The following is a 16962-nucleotide window of genomic DNA, read 5'->3' on the forward strand; positions in this document are numbered from 1 at the left end:
TGTGCAATAAAACTTGCAGTGGACCCAGTTAGAACAGTTTTGTGACTTTTCCACCTTTGTTCAGCAGCACATATGTAGGAGCAAAGGTGGTAAATGGTGGGATTGATCCAAGACTGAGGCTCGGCATGACATAATCAGTGATATGATAATGGGGCTAGAGATGGAAGAGATGAAGTGAAGTCAGTGTCTAGTTGAACTGGTTCACAAATGGTCAAATTAGGTAAAACGAGAGAGTGGCTAGTGCAGGGAGATGGCCTAAAAGAAAATTGATGATTCAAGGAAGTAGAAGGTCATGATATGGATGAAAAGTAGGATTCTGAAAGGTAAAGCAGTGGGAAAGGTGAAAAGTCAATACAATGTGGTGGGATTTTGGATTTCTTGAACATGGATGTGGTACATTTGTGGGTGTTGGCAAGATTGAGAATATGACCACCTTTGTGTGTGACTATGGTAGGGTGGAGCTTATGGGAGATGAGTAGACTGAAGTACTGAGTAGCTAAAGTGTTGGAGGGAGGGTCAGTACTTATGTTGAAGCAGAATTTGGGGAAGAGAGAAATTGTGAGCTAAGTACTGAAATCATTGAGGAAGAAAAAGGAGTCACCCATGGTTCTGGATACAGTGTTTACCAGGATTTTGATTGAGCAGTAGCTATGAATAGCATGAACCTCAAAGGAAGAAAGGTTCCTTAATGATGGAGGTAGGGAAAAGACTCGGAAATGGCAATGGGGAGCAAGTATTCCAATTCCCTGCTTTCACCAGTGAACTGAAGAGAATATAAAGAAAGGCAGAAGATAGTCCCTGTCCTTGAGGAGTTTATAGCCCAAGGGGGAGACAGTATGCAAAAAATAATGTACAAACAAGATGGAGACAAGATAAATTGGAGTTAACGTCAAGGGAAGGGAGGAAAGTTTTGGTTCCTTCCTTCCTTCCTTCCTTCCTTCCTTCCTTCCTTCCTTCCTTCCTTCCTTCCTTCCTTCCTCCCTTCCTCCCTCCCTCCCTCCCTCCCTCCCTCCTTTCTTTCCTCCCTCCCTTCATTTTTTTTTTTTTGGTAGAAGGTGCAACTTTAGCTGTAATTTGAAGAAGGGCAGAGAAGCCAGAAGATGGAGATAAGGAGGGAGAGAATTACAGGCATGTTAAGCAATGAGTAAAAATCCCTTTTCTGGAGATGGAGTGACTTGTATGAGGAACGGAAAGGATAGAGTCACAGGGCTGTGGAGTACTTGTGGGGTGTAAGGTGAACCAATAAGGGCCAGGTTATAATGGATAAACAGAGGGTTGTATTTTTGATCCTGTAGTTGAGAGGGAGTCACTGGAATTTATTGAATAGGGGTGATGTGGTCAGATCTGTGGTGTGTGTGTGTGTGTGTGTGTGTGTGGGTGTGTGTGTGTGTGTGTTTATAAGCATTTATATAGTACCTACTCTATGGCAGGCACTATGCTAAGCACTTAACAAATATCTTATTTGGGGATGGGGCAGCTGCTATGTGGTGAAGTGGATAAAGCACCAGGCCTGGATTCAGGAGGACCTGAGTTCAAATCCAGCCTCAGACACTCACTCACTTGAAACTTACTAGCTGTGTGACCCTGGGCAAGTCATTTAACTATCATTGTCTTGCAAACAAACAAACAAAGCCCAAATATCTTATTTGATCATCATAACAACCCTGAGAGGTATGTGCTATTATTATTATCCCCATTTTACAGTTGAAAAAACTGAGGCAAACAGAGATAAAGTGACTTCCTTTGGGTCACAAAAGTAGTGTCTGAAGCTAGATTTGAAGTTATGGCTTCCTTATTCCAGTCCCAGCACTCTATCTATCACGACCCCATCATCTTCTAACAAAGGATACTTTGAGGGGGACTGAGGATTGGTCAGATTGGTAGAAGGAGAACCTGTATAATTTGGTGGCAGGGCAATCTAGGGAACAGGGTAAGAAGAATAGCGTCATCAACAATGTTAACGGCTATAGAAAAGTCAAAAAAGAGGAGGATTAGTAAGACACTATTAGATTTAATAATCAACACTAGAAGGACCACACTAGTCAACTGATGCAAAATGGATTGGTCCTTTGAGGTATTTTTAAATTCCTGTCCACAAGAGAGCTTTAGTAACTTTGAAGAGAGAAGTTTCAGTTGGACAATGAGGTTAGAAACTAGATTGTAGAGAGTTAAAAAAGGGAGAGAAAAAGAAGTGGAGGTATTGATCATAGACTGGTTTCTGAAGGAGTTTAGCTGCAAAAGGGAGGAGATAGTAAGTGCTTAATAAATGCTTGTTGATTGATTGAATCCAACCCTAACCTCTCTCCTAAGGTTCAGACTTCTATCTCTAACTCCCTACTGAACATCTCAAATTGGATGTTCTGTAGATCAGGTAAAGTCAACATGCCCAAGATGGAACTCTCTTTTGCCTCAAAACATTTCCTTTTTCTATCTCTCCTATGATGGAGATAATCACCATCCTCCTAGTTACCTAGGCTCATGACCTTTCCTCTTTCCTCTCCCTTGCCTTCTCTATATCCAATTTATTGTCAAGTTCTTTTAGTTCTACCTTTATATCATATGTATATACAATCATGTACATACGTACTTATTTTTACGCACATGCATATGCATGTATGTGTATATACACATCACAGACATATGCATGCATAGACATATACACACATACTTCACTTTGACACTGCCAGCACACTAGTGGAGGCCTTCATCACCTCACACCTAGACTGTTGAAATAGCTGATCTCCCTGACTTGAGTCTCTCCCTACTCTAATCTTCCACTCGTCACATGGAAGAGAGACAAGACTTACACTGCCTACTGTTGTTGGGTAGAGCTAGGTAGGGGTTCTCTGTCAGATTTGCAAGGAGGCAGATCTAGGCTTGATGCAAGGAAAAACTTCCTCCCCAAAAGAAGAATGGGTTTCTAGATATTAGTGGGCTCTAACTCTCTGAAGGCTTTTCTTTTTGAGAAAAAGCTGGATAACCATTTATTGTCTTATATTTCTTTAGATACTGCTTAGGTTGGAGAGACTCTGAGGCTTGTTTAAGCTCTAAGATTCTGCCAAATATTTATTGAATAGTATTGAGTGGAATATTAAAAGCTCTTTTACCTTTTTCTCATAGCAAGAAAATGAATAATTTCTGGAAATAAAATGTGGTATTTTTGTAAGGAAATACAAGTTTGGCAGTTTTTCTGTCTTATGAAAGAAGTAAATTTGGTACCGAGTTGGTTTTCATGATGCAATTAATATTAAAAAATGATAACTTTCTGAAATCTTTCCCTTTTGCGGATGCTTTCTTTTTGACTTTTGTAGACTAGATCGTACCTTCTTTAATTCAAAACCTGAAAATTTTTACCGAGGGTTTTCAAGTTCTATTGTTGGTGATTTAGAAAAGAAATATTTTTTCAGTTAGGGCAGACAAGTACCTGTTTGAGATGGGATAGGTGAATTTCAGCCTGAAGTGGAGGTCCTAAAGTGGCTCAACTTCTGGGTTAATTAATATTGGTTAATGAGGTACTTAACAGGGATGTTGTGTAATAACTAGAGGATGTTTGTGTGCAGGATAGCTTCACAAATGAAGGAGAGAGGCCTTCAGTAGAAAACAACTACTGATTTGGGATTTGCTCTATTGTATTTACAGAAATGTATAATATGTTCAATGTCAGGAAACTGAGGAGCTGTGTGGGACTGGGAGGAGGAAATAGATATATATGCTAGGGGGAAGGTTATCTCCCCCAGTGCCCAATGCCAGTTGGCATGTAGACATATTTAAGTTAGGTTCATTAGCACTTCTGCTTTGGTATTTGGAGGGTCCAGAGAAGAAAAGGTGGCTGGTGGACCAATGCTTAGTTGGATACAAAGATAGTTGCTATTTGGTAATCTGGGATGATTGAGTGGAGGCTACATTTACTTGGTATAGGAAGAGAGTTTGGGGTAAATACTGGAGGGGTGAGAGTTAATGAAATAGATAGTGAACTTGGGTTCAGAAAAAATAGGTTTAAATCCTGGCCTTGCCATTTACTATTACCTGGGCAAGTTATTTAAGTTTTTTGCACCTCACTTTCTTCATCTATAAAAGGAGAGAGTTGGGACAGATGATCTAAGGCTTTTTCCAACGACAAGATCTTCTTTTCTTGTGAGAGAGCCTGGTAGACCCTAAGATGCTTGGTCTCAGTGTGTGTCCTCATTTCTCTCCTGTGGTGTGTGGTGGATGTTCAAAGATATCTCTCCTGTTTCTGGATCCTGGCCCACAATGATCCTGCATGCACATACAACAAGGGTCAGAATTGAGGGAGCAAACCACAGTAACTACTGTGGTCAGATTCAGTCTAGCACTTGTTCATGTTGTGCTAAAAAAACAGTTTTCAGCTTCCTTTCTAAGCTGAGACTCCTCAGTGAGGTATTGGGCCATGAAACATTAGAATCTTTTTTTAAAAAAAGATTGTTTAACTGCTTAAGGCTTTCTGTCAAAATTTAAAGCATTTTTGTAGATTTAGTTTATCTTTAGCATATAAATTTCTTGTCTCCCTTTCATTTTATGGTGGAAGATGTCTGATGCTTTAAAAGAGTGCCTCTTTATCACTAGGGCATTGTACATAGATTATAGGGTCAATTGCTTCATTTTCAAGACAAAAATCCTAAATACAATGTAATAAAGTTTTATAACCTTTCACAGCCACTTAATATTTAGTGCCATTAAAGGGGCTAGTCAATAGAGGGGATATACTTGTTTTTGCCTTTAGTGACAATTATATTAGTGGCGACAATATTTCCATCCAAGTAGAAATTGTTATTTCCTCTTTTGGGTCAAAACATTCTTTTTTTTCTGAACAGGGTAAAAATATATAAACTATATAGCAAATGGCATATGATTTGGAACCTGAAAGGTTGTATCCCAACTGTTTCATTTAGCTTCCCCCTAAAGTAGTATTGTTCAACTTCGTTTGGATGAATTTTTGGATATTTCTGTCATTAATTGCTTTCATTTTTTATCTCATGTATTTAAAGAATTGGGTTTCAATTATGGTATGAAAACATGTTTCATAAAAATGTTAATTGTACACACACACATATATACACACACATATATACACACACACATATATATGCACACACACATACACACACACACATATATACATATATATATATACTTCAGTTCAGTTCAACAAATATTTAGGTGCCTATTTGGACAGGCTCTGTAATCCTAGACTAATCTAGCAAGATAGATAAGACATTGTATAATAACACAAATAATTCTTAGAGACTCCTGTGTACTAGAGGGGAGTAAACCAAGGTCTCTTTGGAATAAGAGTCCAGAGAGCTGGACTGAGAGTCAGGAAATCTGGAGTAGGTACTATTCTGTCCTTGGTCCTGGATTCTCTGCTTCTCAATGCTTCTCCATTCTATTAGCATTTTTGCCTGATATAGACAATGGTGACTCATATTGACCTCATGGTCCATTTAAACCCTTTGTCCTTTTCAGAAAAACTGATCTCTACCTAGCATCCTCTCCACTATTTTGTGAAATAGATTTTTTAAAAGCAGTAGAGAAAAATCTTATATTTCTTCCTATTGAACTTCATCTTCTTAGATTTGGCCAGGAGTCTAGGCAAGGGAATAAACATGTACCTACTATATGCCAAGCAGTATGCTAAGTGCTTTTTATAAATTTTACTTCATTTTCTCCTCAAAACAACTGTGGGAGGTAGGTAAAATTTGATTTCAATTTTGCAGGAAGTGTCTGAGGCTGGATTTGAACTTAGGCCTTCCTGACTTTGGGCTTATTGCTCTGTGCACTCTGCCACCTATCTGCCTCTGCACTAGCCTTTTCAATATTGATTGTCATTCAGTAATTAGCTCTCTTTCCCAGTTTTGAGTCATTTGCAAATTTTATAAACATGCCATGTCTGCCTTTATCTAAGTTATTGGTAAAAATATTATCTTAAAAATAACATTGAATTTTTTTCAATTACATGTAAATAATTTTTAACATCCATTTAAAATTGTTAATTTTATTTTTAATTTATGGAACAAAACAAGCATTTCTATAACATAATAAAAAGATGATTCCACATGGAACTGCAAATCTATTATGTACAACTTGCTATTCCTTTAAATATATGTAATAAAATTATCATGTATTAATATTCATTTTTTTTCTATCTTTTTTTTTTTCAGTGAGGCAATTGGGGTTAAGTGACTTGCCCAGGGTCACACAGCTAGTAAGTGTTAAGTGTCTGAGGCCGGATTTGAACTCAGGTACTCCTGACTCCAGGGCCGGTGCTCTATCCACTGTGCCACCTAGCTGCCCCTAATATTCATTTTTAATAAAATTTTGAGTTCCAAATTTTTTTCCTTCCCTCGCTTCCTTCCTCCCTACTTAAGATGGTAAGCATTTTGATATAGGTTCTGTACGTACAAAAATAATGTAAACCTATTTTCCTGTCAGTCATGTTGTGAAAGAAGAAATAGTTTGCATAACAAATATACAGTTTATGAAAAGAAAAAAAAACAAGAAAAAAAGAAAATGGTATGTTGTGATCTGCATTCAAACTCTATCAGTTCTTTCTCTGGATGTGGAGAGCATTTTCTGCAACTTCCACCATGAGTCCTTTGGAATGGTCTTGAATAATTGAATCGCTGAGAAGAGCTAAGTCATGGGTAAACATCTTAAGCAGAGGATGGTCAAACTCATACTTCCTCTCAGTATGGCACTATGAACATACCCATTCAGCCAATTACAAACCCACCTTATTGTACTGTCATCTAGCTCCCATTTCTACCATCTTTTTCACAAGAATATTTTAAATCAAGGAAGGAATAAGCATTTATAAAGTGCCTAGTATAAGCCAAGCACTGAGTTGGGTGCTAGGAATACAAATATAGAAGTGAGACAATACCTGTCCTCAAGAAATTTACATTCCAATAGAGTAATACAATATATATGCTATATTATGACTCATGAAAGGGAGTTTTGTTTTGGGGCATGGGTTATTGACCCTAAATCCATAAATCCTAAGGGATCTGTGGATAGATTTGAAGGTATACATGCACTCCAAAGAAAGTCAATTTAGAAGTCTATGCCAGAAAAAAAATGTTTTAACATGTAATTGGTGAAAAATAAATAGTATCTTTTCCTTCAAGCCTTTTCTAAGTATTTCTACTTAGTGATCTCTTATGGTACGTGATAAAAGCACCTCTGTTAGAGCCAGGGGATTTATGATCCTAAGAGTACTAATAGTCTATTACGTGGCATAGACTTTGGAGATTTTCAAAGAAGTATGAATATCATTTGTCACATTTTATAGAAGGATCCTAAGCCTAGACTGACTTAAACAGTCACGTTTTACTCTTATAGAAAGCACATAATCCTACATAAAGTGATACATTTTCGACTTGGTTATCATTTAATTCAATTGTATCATTTTATATGTGGCCTAGAGAGGTTAAATGACTTGCTTGATGCCATACATTTAGTGTTCTCACTCATTTCCATGATCTTCTGTGTTCATACTGAAATGTCCCTCCTTCTCCTTTTTTCTTGATCATATTGTACCTTGTATTCCAAAGTTTATCATCTTTCAAGGCCTAATTCAAATCCTATCTTTTCCTTAAAGCCTTTTCTAAGTATTTCTACTTAGTGATCTCTTATGGTACATGATAAAAGCACCTCTGTTAGAGCCAGGGGAACTGGGTTCAGATCTCATCTCTTTTTTCATTACTAGTGTGACCTGGAACAAGTCACTTAATCTTCAAAGACCTCCTTTCCTTATTAGTAGATAAGGTGATTGGACTACATGGCCTTGGAGGTCCCGTCTGGAATAACGATCTGATGATTTATGATCCTAAGAGTACTAATAGTCTATGCCACGTAAATTAGCCCTTAATTTGTTAAGCTTGTTTTCTCAAGAGGACTGTAGCATCTTGAGATAGGCAACCATGTCATACACTTTTCTTCTATCTCCCTTTATTTCCTTCCTCCCACAAGTTGAGCATTTGGTAGGTGAAGAGTTCATTGGTTGATGTCTTAAATGAAAAAAAAAAAGTTTTGGACTTCCTCTTCATCCTGAAATCCACCTGTGTCATTGCTCTCTTCATCCAGTGGTGAGATCTGGACAAATTTCAGAATTTAAAGAGGTACAGAAAAACATGTTCAAGAGACATTTTTCATTGTTTTCCTTTTTCTTTCCACTCCCATGCCTTTCATCCTCCTCCATCTTAGTTGTTGGAAATTGCAATTCTTCCCTTATTGATTTGGTTCTCACACATTTAGTAAGTATTGATTCCCCCCTCCCCCTGCCCCCAAACTCTTTGGCTTTATCTGTCATAGAACGGAAGCCAGAACAGACTTCTTTCATTTCATACTCCTGAGAACTTGTGTGCCATTTATGCTGAGGAAATAATTTGGCATTTCTCAGCTCTCTGGTTTTGTTTATGGGTTAATTTCAGTAACAATTAGAGGCCATCATTGGTTGCCAGATTCTTTTTCTATGATGTTCTTTATCTACCAAATCGTTATTTAGTAAAATACTTTAAACTATTAATAGCCTCCATAGATTTTAACCAGGATTTGAAAAAAAGTAGCAAATTTGTTTGTTTTAATAAAAAAAAAACACAAGGGAAATATAAAAAGATTTAAAGCCAGAAGTGGATATATTTTTGCAATGGTCAAGGTAAATTAATTATAGGCCAAACTTTCACTAAAAAGAACTTGTGTCTGAATGGGTAGAACTAATGAATTAACAAGAGTCTAGATTTCTGAGTTTTATTTCTTATGCTTTGATTTATTTTTATTAGTTTCCCATGAGAAATCTCAAAGAAACATGGTGTACATTAATAGGAGAGTTGTAAAGTATCCTATGTTTCTTTTTATTTTATTTTTTTTGGTGAGGCAATTGGGGTTAAGTGACTTGCCCAGGGTCACACAGCTAGTAAGTGTCAAGCTTCTGAGGCCAGATTTGAACTGAGGTCCTCCTGACTCCAGGGTCGGTGCTCTATCCACTGTGCCACCCAGCTGCCCCTCCTATGTTTCTTAGCAGAGATATTATATAACTTTCAAAATGTTGTGTGTTATCTTTTAGACTATATAACTTACTATTACTGTGGTAAATACTCCTCCATAACCTCAAGAGAATTGAACCAGTGATTAAGATGTTCAGGAATAAGATTTAAGCTCAGAAATTGTAAAAATATGTGGAAAATATATGTCATGATATATGTTAGAAGAAAGAATCTCTTAATCTTGTCATCCATCTGTGACCAGGATGCTGTGGAATTCTAGTTGCTAGAAGAACATCATGATCACTAAGAATCTATCATTATTTTTAAATAGCCTTGACTTTATAAGGTGAGATATACCATGTGAATAAATAAGTGTAATATAAAACAGCATATGGGGAATGTATAAAGTAAATATTTAGAAGAATTTAGAGGTAGAAGGGATCACTTCTGGAGAAAGGAGTCAGAGAAGACTTAAAGGGAAGAGGTAGCATTTGAGCTGGGCAGCTAAGTGTTGCCAAGAGATAGAACACTGGGCTTGGAATATGGAAGACTCATCTTCCTGAGTTCAAGTTCAACCTCATACATTTACTAGCTCTGTGACCCTGGGCAGGTCACTTAATTATGCTTGCCTCAGTGTTCTCATCTGTAAAATGAGCTGGAGGAGGGGGGGTTGGTTTTTGTTTTGTTTTGTTTTGTGGAGCAATGAGGGACTTGCCCAGGGTCACACAGCTAGTGTTAAGTGTCTGAGGCCGGATTTGAACTCAGGTCCTTCTGAATCTAGGGCCGGTGCTTTACCCACTGTGCCACCTAGCTGCCCCGAACTGGAGAAGGAAATGACAAACCAGTCCAGTATCACTAAGAGAACCCCAAATGACTGAATGACACAAAAGCATTTGAGCTATATCTTGAAAGATATAAATAGGGAGAAGGTATATGAGGAGGAGGGCAAAATGATGGCAAAGGTACAGAGAAAGGAAAATGAAGAATTTGGAACTGGTTTGTAGTTTGGTTAGTTAGAACTCGTTAGTAGTGGTTTATATGGTGTGTAAGATATATGAAGAGGTATAACATGAGATGTAACTAGGAAAGTAGATTGGGCACAGACTACCTAACAAAAGAGTTTATTAAAATATTAGATTTGGAGTAAGGAAGATTTGTTGTTCAGTCATTTTTCAGTTGTGTCTGACTCTTCCTGACCCCATTTGGGATTTTCCTGGCAGAGACTAGAGTGTTTTGCTATTTCGTTCCCTAGCCCATTTTACAGATGAGGAAACAGAGGCAAATGGTTGTTACCTTCCCAGGTCACACAGCTAGTGTCTGAGGCCAGATTTGAACTCAGAAAGATGTCTTCCTGACTCCAGTCCTGGCATGATATCTACTGTGCCTTCTAGCTGTCCCAAGGAAGACTCTCTTCCTTATATGTAAAATGAGGTGCCTGGACTCAGTGGTCCCTAAGGTAACTTCTATCTCTAAATCCATAGATTTAGAGTCACTGAATCATAATTCATAATTTTATAGTTGGATAGTTTCATAGTTGTTAAATACCTGAGGATTTTTTTTTTTTTTTTGCAGGGCAATGGGGGTTAAGTGACTTGCCCAGGGTCACACAGCGAGTAAGTGTCAAGTGTCTGAGGCTGGATTTGAACTCAGGTACTCCTGAATGCAGGGCCGGTGCTTTATCCACTGCGCCACCTAGCTGTCCAATACCTGACGATTTTGAACAGGAGAGTGATGCGCATTAAGAAGATGAATCTACCAGTGATGTATTTGGGGAACTGACTAGAGGCGGAGAGAAAATTTGGGACACAATTGCAATATTCCAGGCAAGAAGAAATAAAGGTCTGGACTTGGATAGTGACAGTGGGATTGGCAAGAAAGAGACGCACGAGGGAGAGAGTAGAAGAAGATTTGACAAGACTTGGTGATTAATTTAATATGTATGAGGTAGCTAAGTGTTATAGTGGATAGAGTGCTGGACTTGGAGTCAGGACGACCTGAGTTTGAATCCTGCCTCAGGCAGTGACCCTGTGCACATCATTCAATCTCTCACAGGGTTGTTATGAGGATCAAACAAAAACATAGACATAAAACATTTGGCAAAACTTAAAGCATACTATATGGTAGCTATGATGAAGGGTCAAAAGTGACTAAGATTTTTAGTTTCCATGATTGCCAGAATGTTAGTGATCGAAGTAGGGAAATTGGGAAGAAAAATAGGCACTGAGCTAAAGATGATGGTGAATTTGAGTTGCAGGTTAAACATCTGGCTTGAGATGACAAGCAAGTAGGTAGCAGGAAATTTAGATTTGGGTTCAGGAGACAATATGGAACTGCAGCAATGGACATCACTTATGTTGTGGCTATAGCTGAATACATGAGAGTAAATGTGGATGTGTACTTCACTGTGGAAGAGGTGATAAAGAGAGAAGACTGAGGACTGAATGCTTGAAATGATGGGGTAGAAAGAGGGAGAGAAGCCTATGGAGGAATATATAAGTAGGAAACTTCTATGTTGTACAGAAGTCAACAGGGAAGAACATATCAAAGAAGTAATTATTTGCAAAGGTCCTCAAGGAAAGAAGTTGTAGTCTCCCTTAGCATCTTGTTCTAGTTAATACATAAGGCTCATTATCAAGGAGTTTTTGTATCTAATAAAAAGATTTCTTTCTAAAATTTAAGCCTATTTCCAGAAGATATTATATCTGGCATTCATATAGTATTTTAAAGTGTGTAATATATTGTCTCATTTTAATTTTGCAACAATCCTATGAGGTAGGAACTAGAGATATTATTATTACTGTTTTATAGATGAAACAACTAGGGACCAGATACATCTATTATATGTACCATGAGCAGGATTTGGGCCCATGTCTGTCTGGCTCTAAGACAAGCATTCTATCCAGGAAGATGGCATAGTACAGGGCCTGGAGTCAGAAAGATCTGAGTTCAAATCCAGTCTCTGACACTTATTAGCTTCGTTATCCTGGGCAACTCACTTCATATCTGTTTGCCTCAGTTTCCTCATCTGTAAAATGGGAATAACAGTAGCACCTACCTGACAGAGCTGTTGTGAGGACACAATGAGATTATAATTGTGAAGTGCTTAGCATAATGCTTGACACATAAGTAAGTGCTATCTAAAATGTTATCTGCTATCACCATCACCATCATTATCATTTTGTTCTCAACTCCCTTAATCTGATACAACACACCAGGACTCATTTGTATTTCTAAGATGCTGACAGGTCATTTTTATCCAATTTATATTTTTATAGATGGTAATTGGAAGGTTTCAATAATTACCAGTGAGTTGCCATGTGCAGGAACCAGCTCGCAGATCTATATTGTGTTATATGGACACCATAGGAGTTCAGCACCTATCTATCTGTATGGAACAGGTGGGGACCCATTTCAAGAAGGCCGAGAAGATATCTTCACTGTAAGTAACAAACCAGGATAGAGCCTGTCTGTGTTGGTTAGACAGTGAGCAGGGACAATGGAATGGATATAACTGATTCAGTGTAGCTCCTCATGCTCTCACCTCATGTGCCTTCTAGGTGCTCAATCAAAAATAATCCATAGTGATATTTTCTCAAATAGAATACAAAGAAGGCAAAATGGCACAATAAGGTGAGATACTATAGCTAGCAAGTGCTGCCCGATTTCTCCCATTTATCTGGTTTCTTTATGAGGGGGCCCACCATAAAAGTCTGATTTGTATGTTTCTTCATGAGCTGTTATGGCTAGGTTAATCATGGACAAGGGTTGAATCAGTTAGTTGCAAGCATTATTTAAGAGTCTGCTGTGTTGTAGGCACTTTGCTAAGCGTTACAGATAGAAAGGAAGGCAGAAAATTATGGCCCACGCTTACAAGGAGTTTACAGTCTAATAGGGGAGACAACATGAAAACAACTATGAATAAGTCAATTAGTTATAGGATAAATTGGAGAATTACTCAAGCAAACTTCCAAGCAAAGAGTCATGGATGATGCATACTTGGAGATTAGGATCTTTGGGGAGACAGAGAGGAAATATAGAAAACTTTTGCTGTTTAGTTGTTTCAGTTTTTCCAACTCTTTGGGATCCCACTTAGGGTTTTCTTGGCAAAGATACTGGAATGGTTTGCCAATTCCTTCTCCAGAACAGAAACCTTAGATATAATCCTATTCAATAAATACCTGCTATGAACAAGGGACTATGTTAGGTGGTATGAATACAAAACAGTACATTTTACTGGGGGTGGGAGTGGGGGTGGATAGGGACAACAAGTATACAAAGAAGTATATATAAGTGATTATTTGAAGGATGAGTATTACATAATTAAGGGCTCAATATCAGGACAAACCTCCCGTTGTTTGTGATTCATAAGCTAAACCTTTAAGGAAGCCAGGGATTCTGAGAATAAATTGAAGAGGGTGTGCTTTCCAGCCACAGGGCACAACTTGCACAAAGCCATGGAGGTTGGAAATGGAATGCCAAGTTCAAGATTGAGCAAACAGGCTGGTTTTCCTGGAATGGGGCAGGCATGAAGGGGAATAAAATGAAACAGGCATATAAAAATATGCTGGCCAGATTGTGAAGATGACATTTAAATGCCATTCTAAATACCGAGTCAAGTAAACAAATCACACATAGGGGTTGAGGAAGATCAATCACAGACCAGAACAGAGCAGAACCAGAGAAAAAGATCACAAACAGTGACCAGTTCTGGCAAACTGCTTCTACTACATCCAGTCATCATCCATCAGTATAGGCTGGAAGCAGCTTTGAGTGGATTCTGCAAGGCAGCTAAGAGGTGGGGGAAGATACAGAGTGATTGATCATGTGGGAAGGGGATTTTCCCAGGCAAAGAAAGCTCAGGACAGTTCTGTGGGCCAGGGAAAGAGCTTAAATCCTAGGTCTTAGCATAATAATAAGGGGTTCAACGCCATTTGAAAACCGAGGACAGGATATCGAAGATTCAAAGTCAGATCATAATTATAGCAACAAAATGCTTGGATGATGTCTGAGCAAACTCCAGTTCTTCCTGAAGATGCTAGTGGAGGGAAGTTGCTCACTGTGAATGACGGGACTCTAAAGGATACTTTATGAATGACTTTGAGTGACTAAGTCATTTTGACTATTATAAATACACATATTAAAAATAAAGGACAGGGCAGCTAGGTGGTGAAGTGGATAGAGCACCGGCCCTGGAGTCAGGAGAACCTGAGTTCAAATCCGGCCTCAGACACCTAACACTCACTAGCTGTGTGACCCTGGGCAAATCACTTAACCCCAATTGGCTCACCAAAAAAACAAATAAAAAAAAATAAAGGACATAGGAATAAAGATGCATTTTACTTCCAGAGAAAGAACTGATAAATAGAAGTATGTAGAGAATGATTTTACATAGATACCTATTTGTGCCTAATGGTAGTCATCTCTAGGGCAAGGGGGGGGGGAGAAAAAAAGGAAAATAAAGAAATTTACATGCTAACTTTAATATATATTTAAAAGGAACAGTAAGTTGTACATAATGGATTTGTAATTTCATGTGCAATCATATTTTTATTATACTATGTTACAGAAATAATTGTTATTCCATAAATTTTAAAAAAAGATAGTTTGTTTACCAAGGGAACTGTGTCAGTCCTGTCGTCAGGGAGGAGAGTGCTTAGAGACCTTAAATCTGGCCTTCTCATCCACCTAATCCTATTTGTCAAATACAACTAACCATTTTGTACTTAGCTAGCCAACTTCCTCTGAGTCCTGAAAGAGGGGGCAGAATCATTATAGAAGCATTGTGATCATTCTTCTTGACTGAACCTGTTGACTTTGACCTTTCCATATGGTATCAAAACTAGCTGAAATCATCTCTCTTCTGTGCTTGATTGTCACACTGAAAATTATGGTACAAAAGTATTTATAATGATCCGCTACTGTACATGTCAAACACAGCCTTATAATGTAAGGTAGCTACAGGAACTGTATTCCCATGAATTTTATGAATTGATCTCTTCCCTTCCCTTCCCTTCCCTTCCCTTCCCTTCCCTTCCCTTCCCTTCCCTTCCCTTCCCTTCCCTTCCCTTCCCTTCCCTTCCCTTCCCTTCCCTTCCCTTCCCTTCCCTTCCCTTCCCTTCCCTTCCCTTCCCTTCCCTTCCCTTCCCTTCCCTTCCCTTCCCTTCCCTTCCCTTCCCTTCCCTTCCCTTCCCTTCCCTTCCCTTCCCTTCCCTTCCCTTCCCTTCCCTTCCCTTCCCTTCCCTTCCCTTCCCTTCCCTTCCCTTCCCTTCCCTTCCCTTCCCTTCCCTTCCCTTCCCTTCCCTTCCCTTCCCTTCCCTTCCCTTCCCTTCCCTTCCCTTCCCTTCCCTTCCCTTCCCTTCCCTTCCCTTCCCTTCCCTTCCCTTCCCTTCCCTGACAGCTGAAGACTGGAGATATTGGAGAGCTCCATAAGATACGCATTGGCCATAGTAATTCTGGTCTCTCTCCTGCCTGGCACTGTAAAGAGGTGAGACCATACAAACAACTTTTCATCCTTTGGCCATCCTGCTATGATAGCAAATGGCTTTTCTTTCCTTTTTGTGACTGGAAGAGTATGTTGTCCCAGATTGGCCTTTTCTTTCATTATATCCTTTTGACCATGGATTTGGCTCATTTAAAAAATTGCCCTGAGAAAGCTGTGCTACACATTCATGAGCATAACTCACATCTATAATAATTGTTGTTGTTCAGTCCTTCATTTTTATCTAATTCTGTGTGACCCCATGGGCCATACTGCCCGTGGGATTTTCTTGGCAAAGATATAGAAGTGGTTTGCTCTTTCCTTCTCCACTGGATTAAGGCAAACAGGTTAGTGACTTGCCCAGGGCCACACAGCTAGTAAATGTCTGAGGCCAGATTTGAACTCAGGTTTTCCTGACTCTAGACCCAACACTCTATCCACTGAGCTGCTTATTTGTAACAATAGCTAGCATTATAAATCACTTTGAAGTTTTCAAAGCAATTTACCCATGTTATTTCATTTGATCACAACAACCCTATGATGTAGGTTCTATTATTCTGCTCATCTCTCAAAAGAGAAAACTGAGGTAGAGAAAGTTAAGCGATTTGTCTGATATTACATAGTTAACTGGTTATTTGAGGTGGAATTTGAACTTCAAGTCTTCTTGATGCCAAGTCCAGCTCTCTATCCATTTTGCTAGCTTGCTGATTCATTGACATTCATGTCATACTGGAGAAAAAAAAGTATTTCACCAAAGCAGCATTAGGAGGTTTTTTGTTCCACACCTGTGGCTTCATCTGTAGGCAGAATTTCCAGTTGAGGGATGCCTTCCAATGATGTAAATTGGCAATTTGGCTGTAACTTTTAATCTTAGAGTACATGGCAGCACTGAGAGATCAAGTGAATTGCCCCAGGATCACACAGCTGATATGTGTCCAAGATGGCAGAGTACAAGTTCTGGAATGTTGTAGCATAGCTTCAAGGATGGTTCTAAGAATGGACTATGCATGTTTTCTGAAAACCAGCTCTAAGTACAAACATGCCAGTCATCAGGGTGACCACTTGGTGATGAATTATTTGACCATAGCAACACATGAAAAGAAAAATATAAAATTGCTCCCATCCTCTGTTTTCCCCTTCTCCTTCTGTAGGTCTGGAAGCACAGTGGGAGAATAGGGGCAGAGGATACTGATAATTATATCTATTAATGCTAATTTAACTGTTTTTACTCTAAATGTATAATTCTTGTCTAGTGAATAAGTAGAAGAATTGGCTCATATCAACCTCGATGGTCTTACTATAAATGAAATCAGAAGTCAAAAAGACAGTGTAGAAAGGTGGCTCATAGGTTTGCTTCAGAAATAAAAAAAAAGAATTGGTAATATTAATTTTACTGTGTATCCAAGGGCAGCAAAAATATAATGTCCTGGTGTTCTTGATAATATCATATTGTACTTTTCAATATTAGTTATTAACAAGAAG

The 16962-nt window shown here is 38.6% G+C and overlaps 1 protein-coding gene across 1 annotated transcript in view; it reads left to right on the forward strand.

Moving 5' to 3' along the window:
- The window catches only part of RP1 (RP1 axonemal microtubule associated), a 715393-nt gene that overhangs the window by 101118 nt on the left and 597313 nt on the right, over positions 1 to 16962 (forward strand). The window contains exons 5-6 of the mRNA XM_043976222.1: positions 12278 to 12441; positions 15400 to 15486. Coding sequence (XP_043832157.1) covers positions 12278 to 12441; positions 15400 to 15486 — 251 coding nt within the window. The remainder of the gene's footprint in view (positions 1 to 12277; positions 12442 to 15399; positions 15487 to 16962) is intronic.

Source organism: Dromiciops gliroides, chromosome 1 (assembly GCF_019393635.1).
Source record: "Dromiciops gliroides isolate mDroGli1 chromosome 1, mDroGli1.pri, whole genome shotgun sequence".
Taxonomy (NCBI): Eukaryota; Metazoa; Chordata; class Mammalia; order Microbiotheria; family Microbiotheriidae; genus Dromiciops; species Dromiciops gliroides.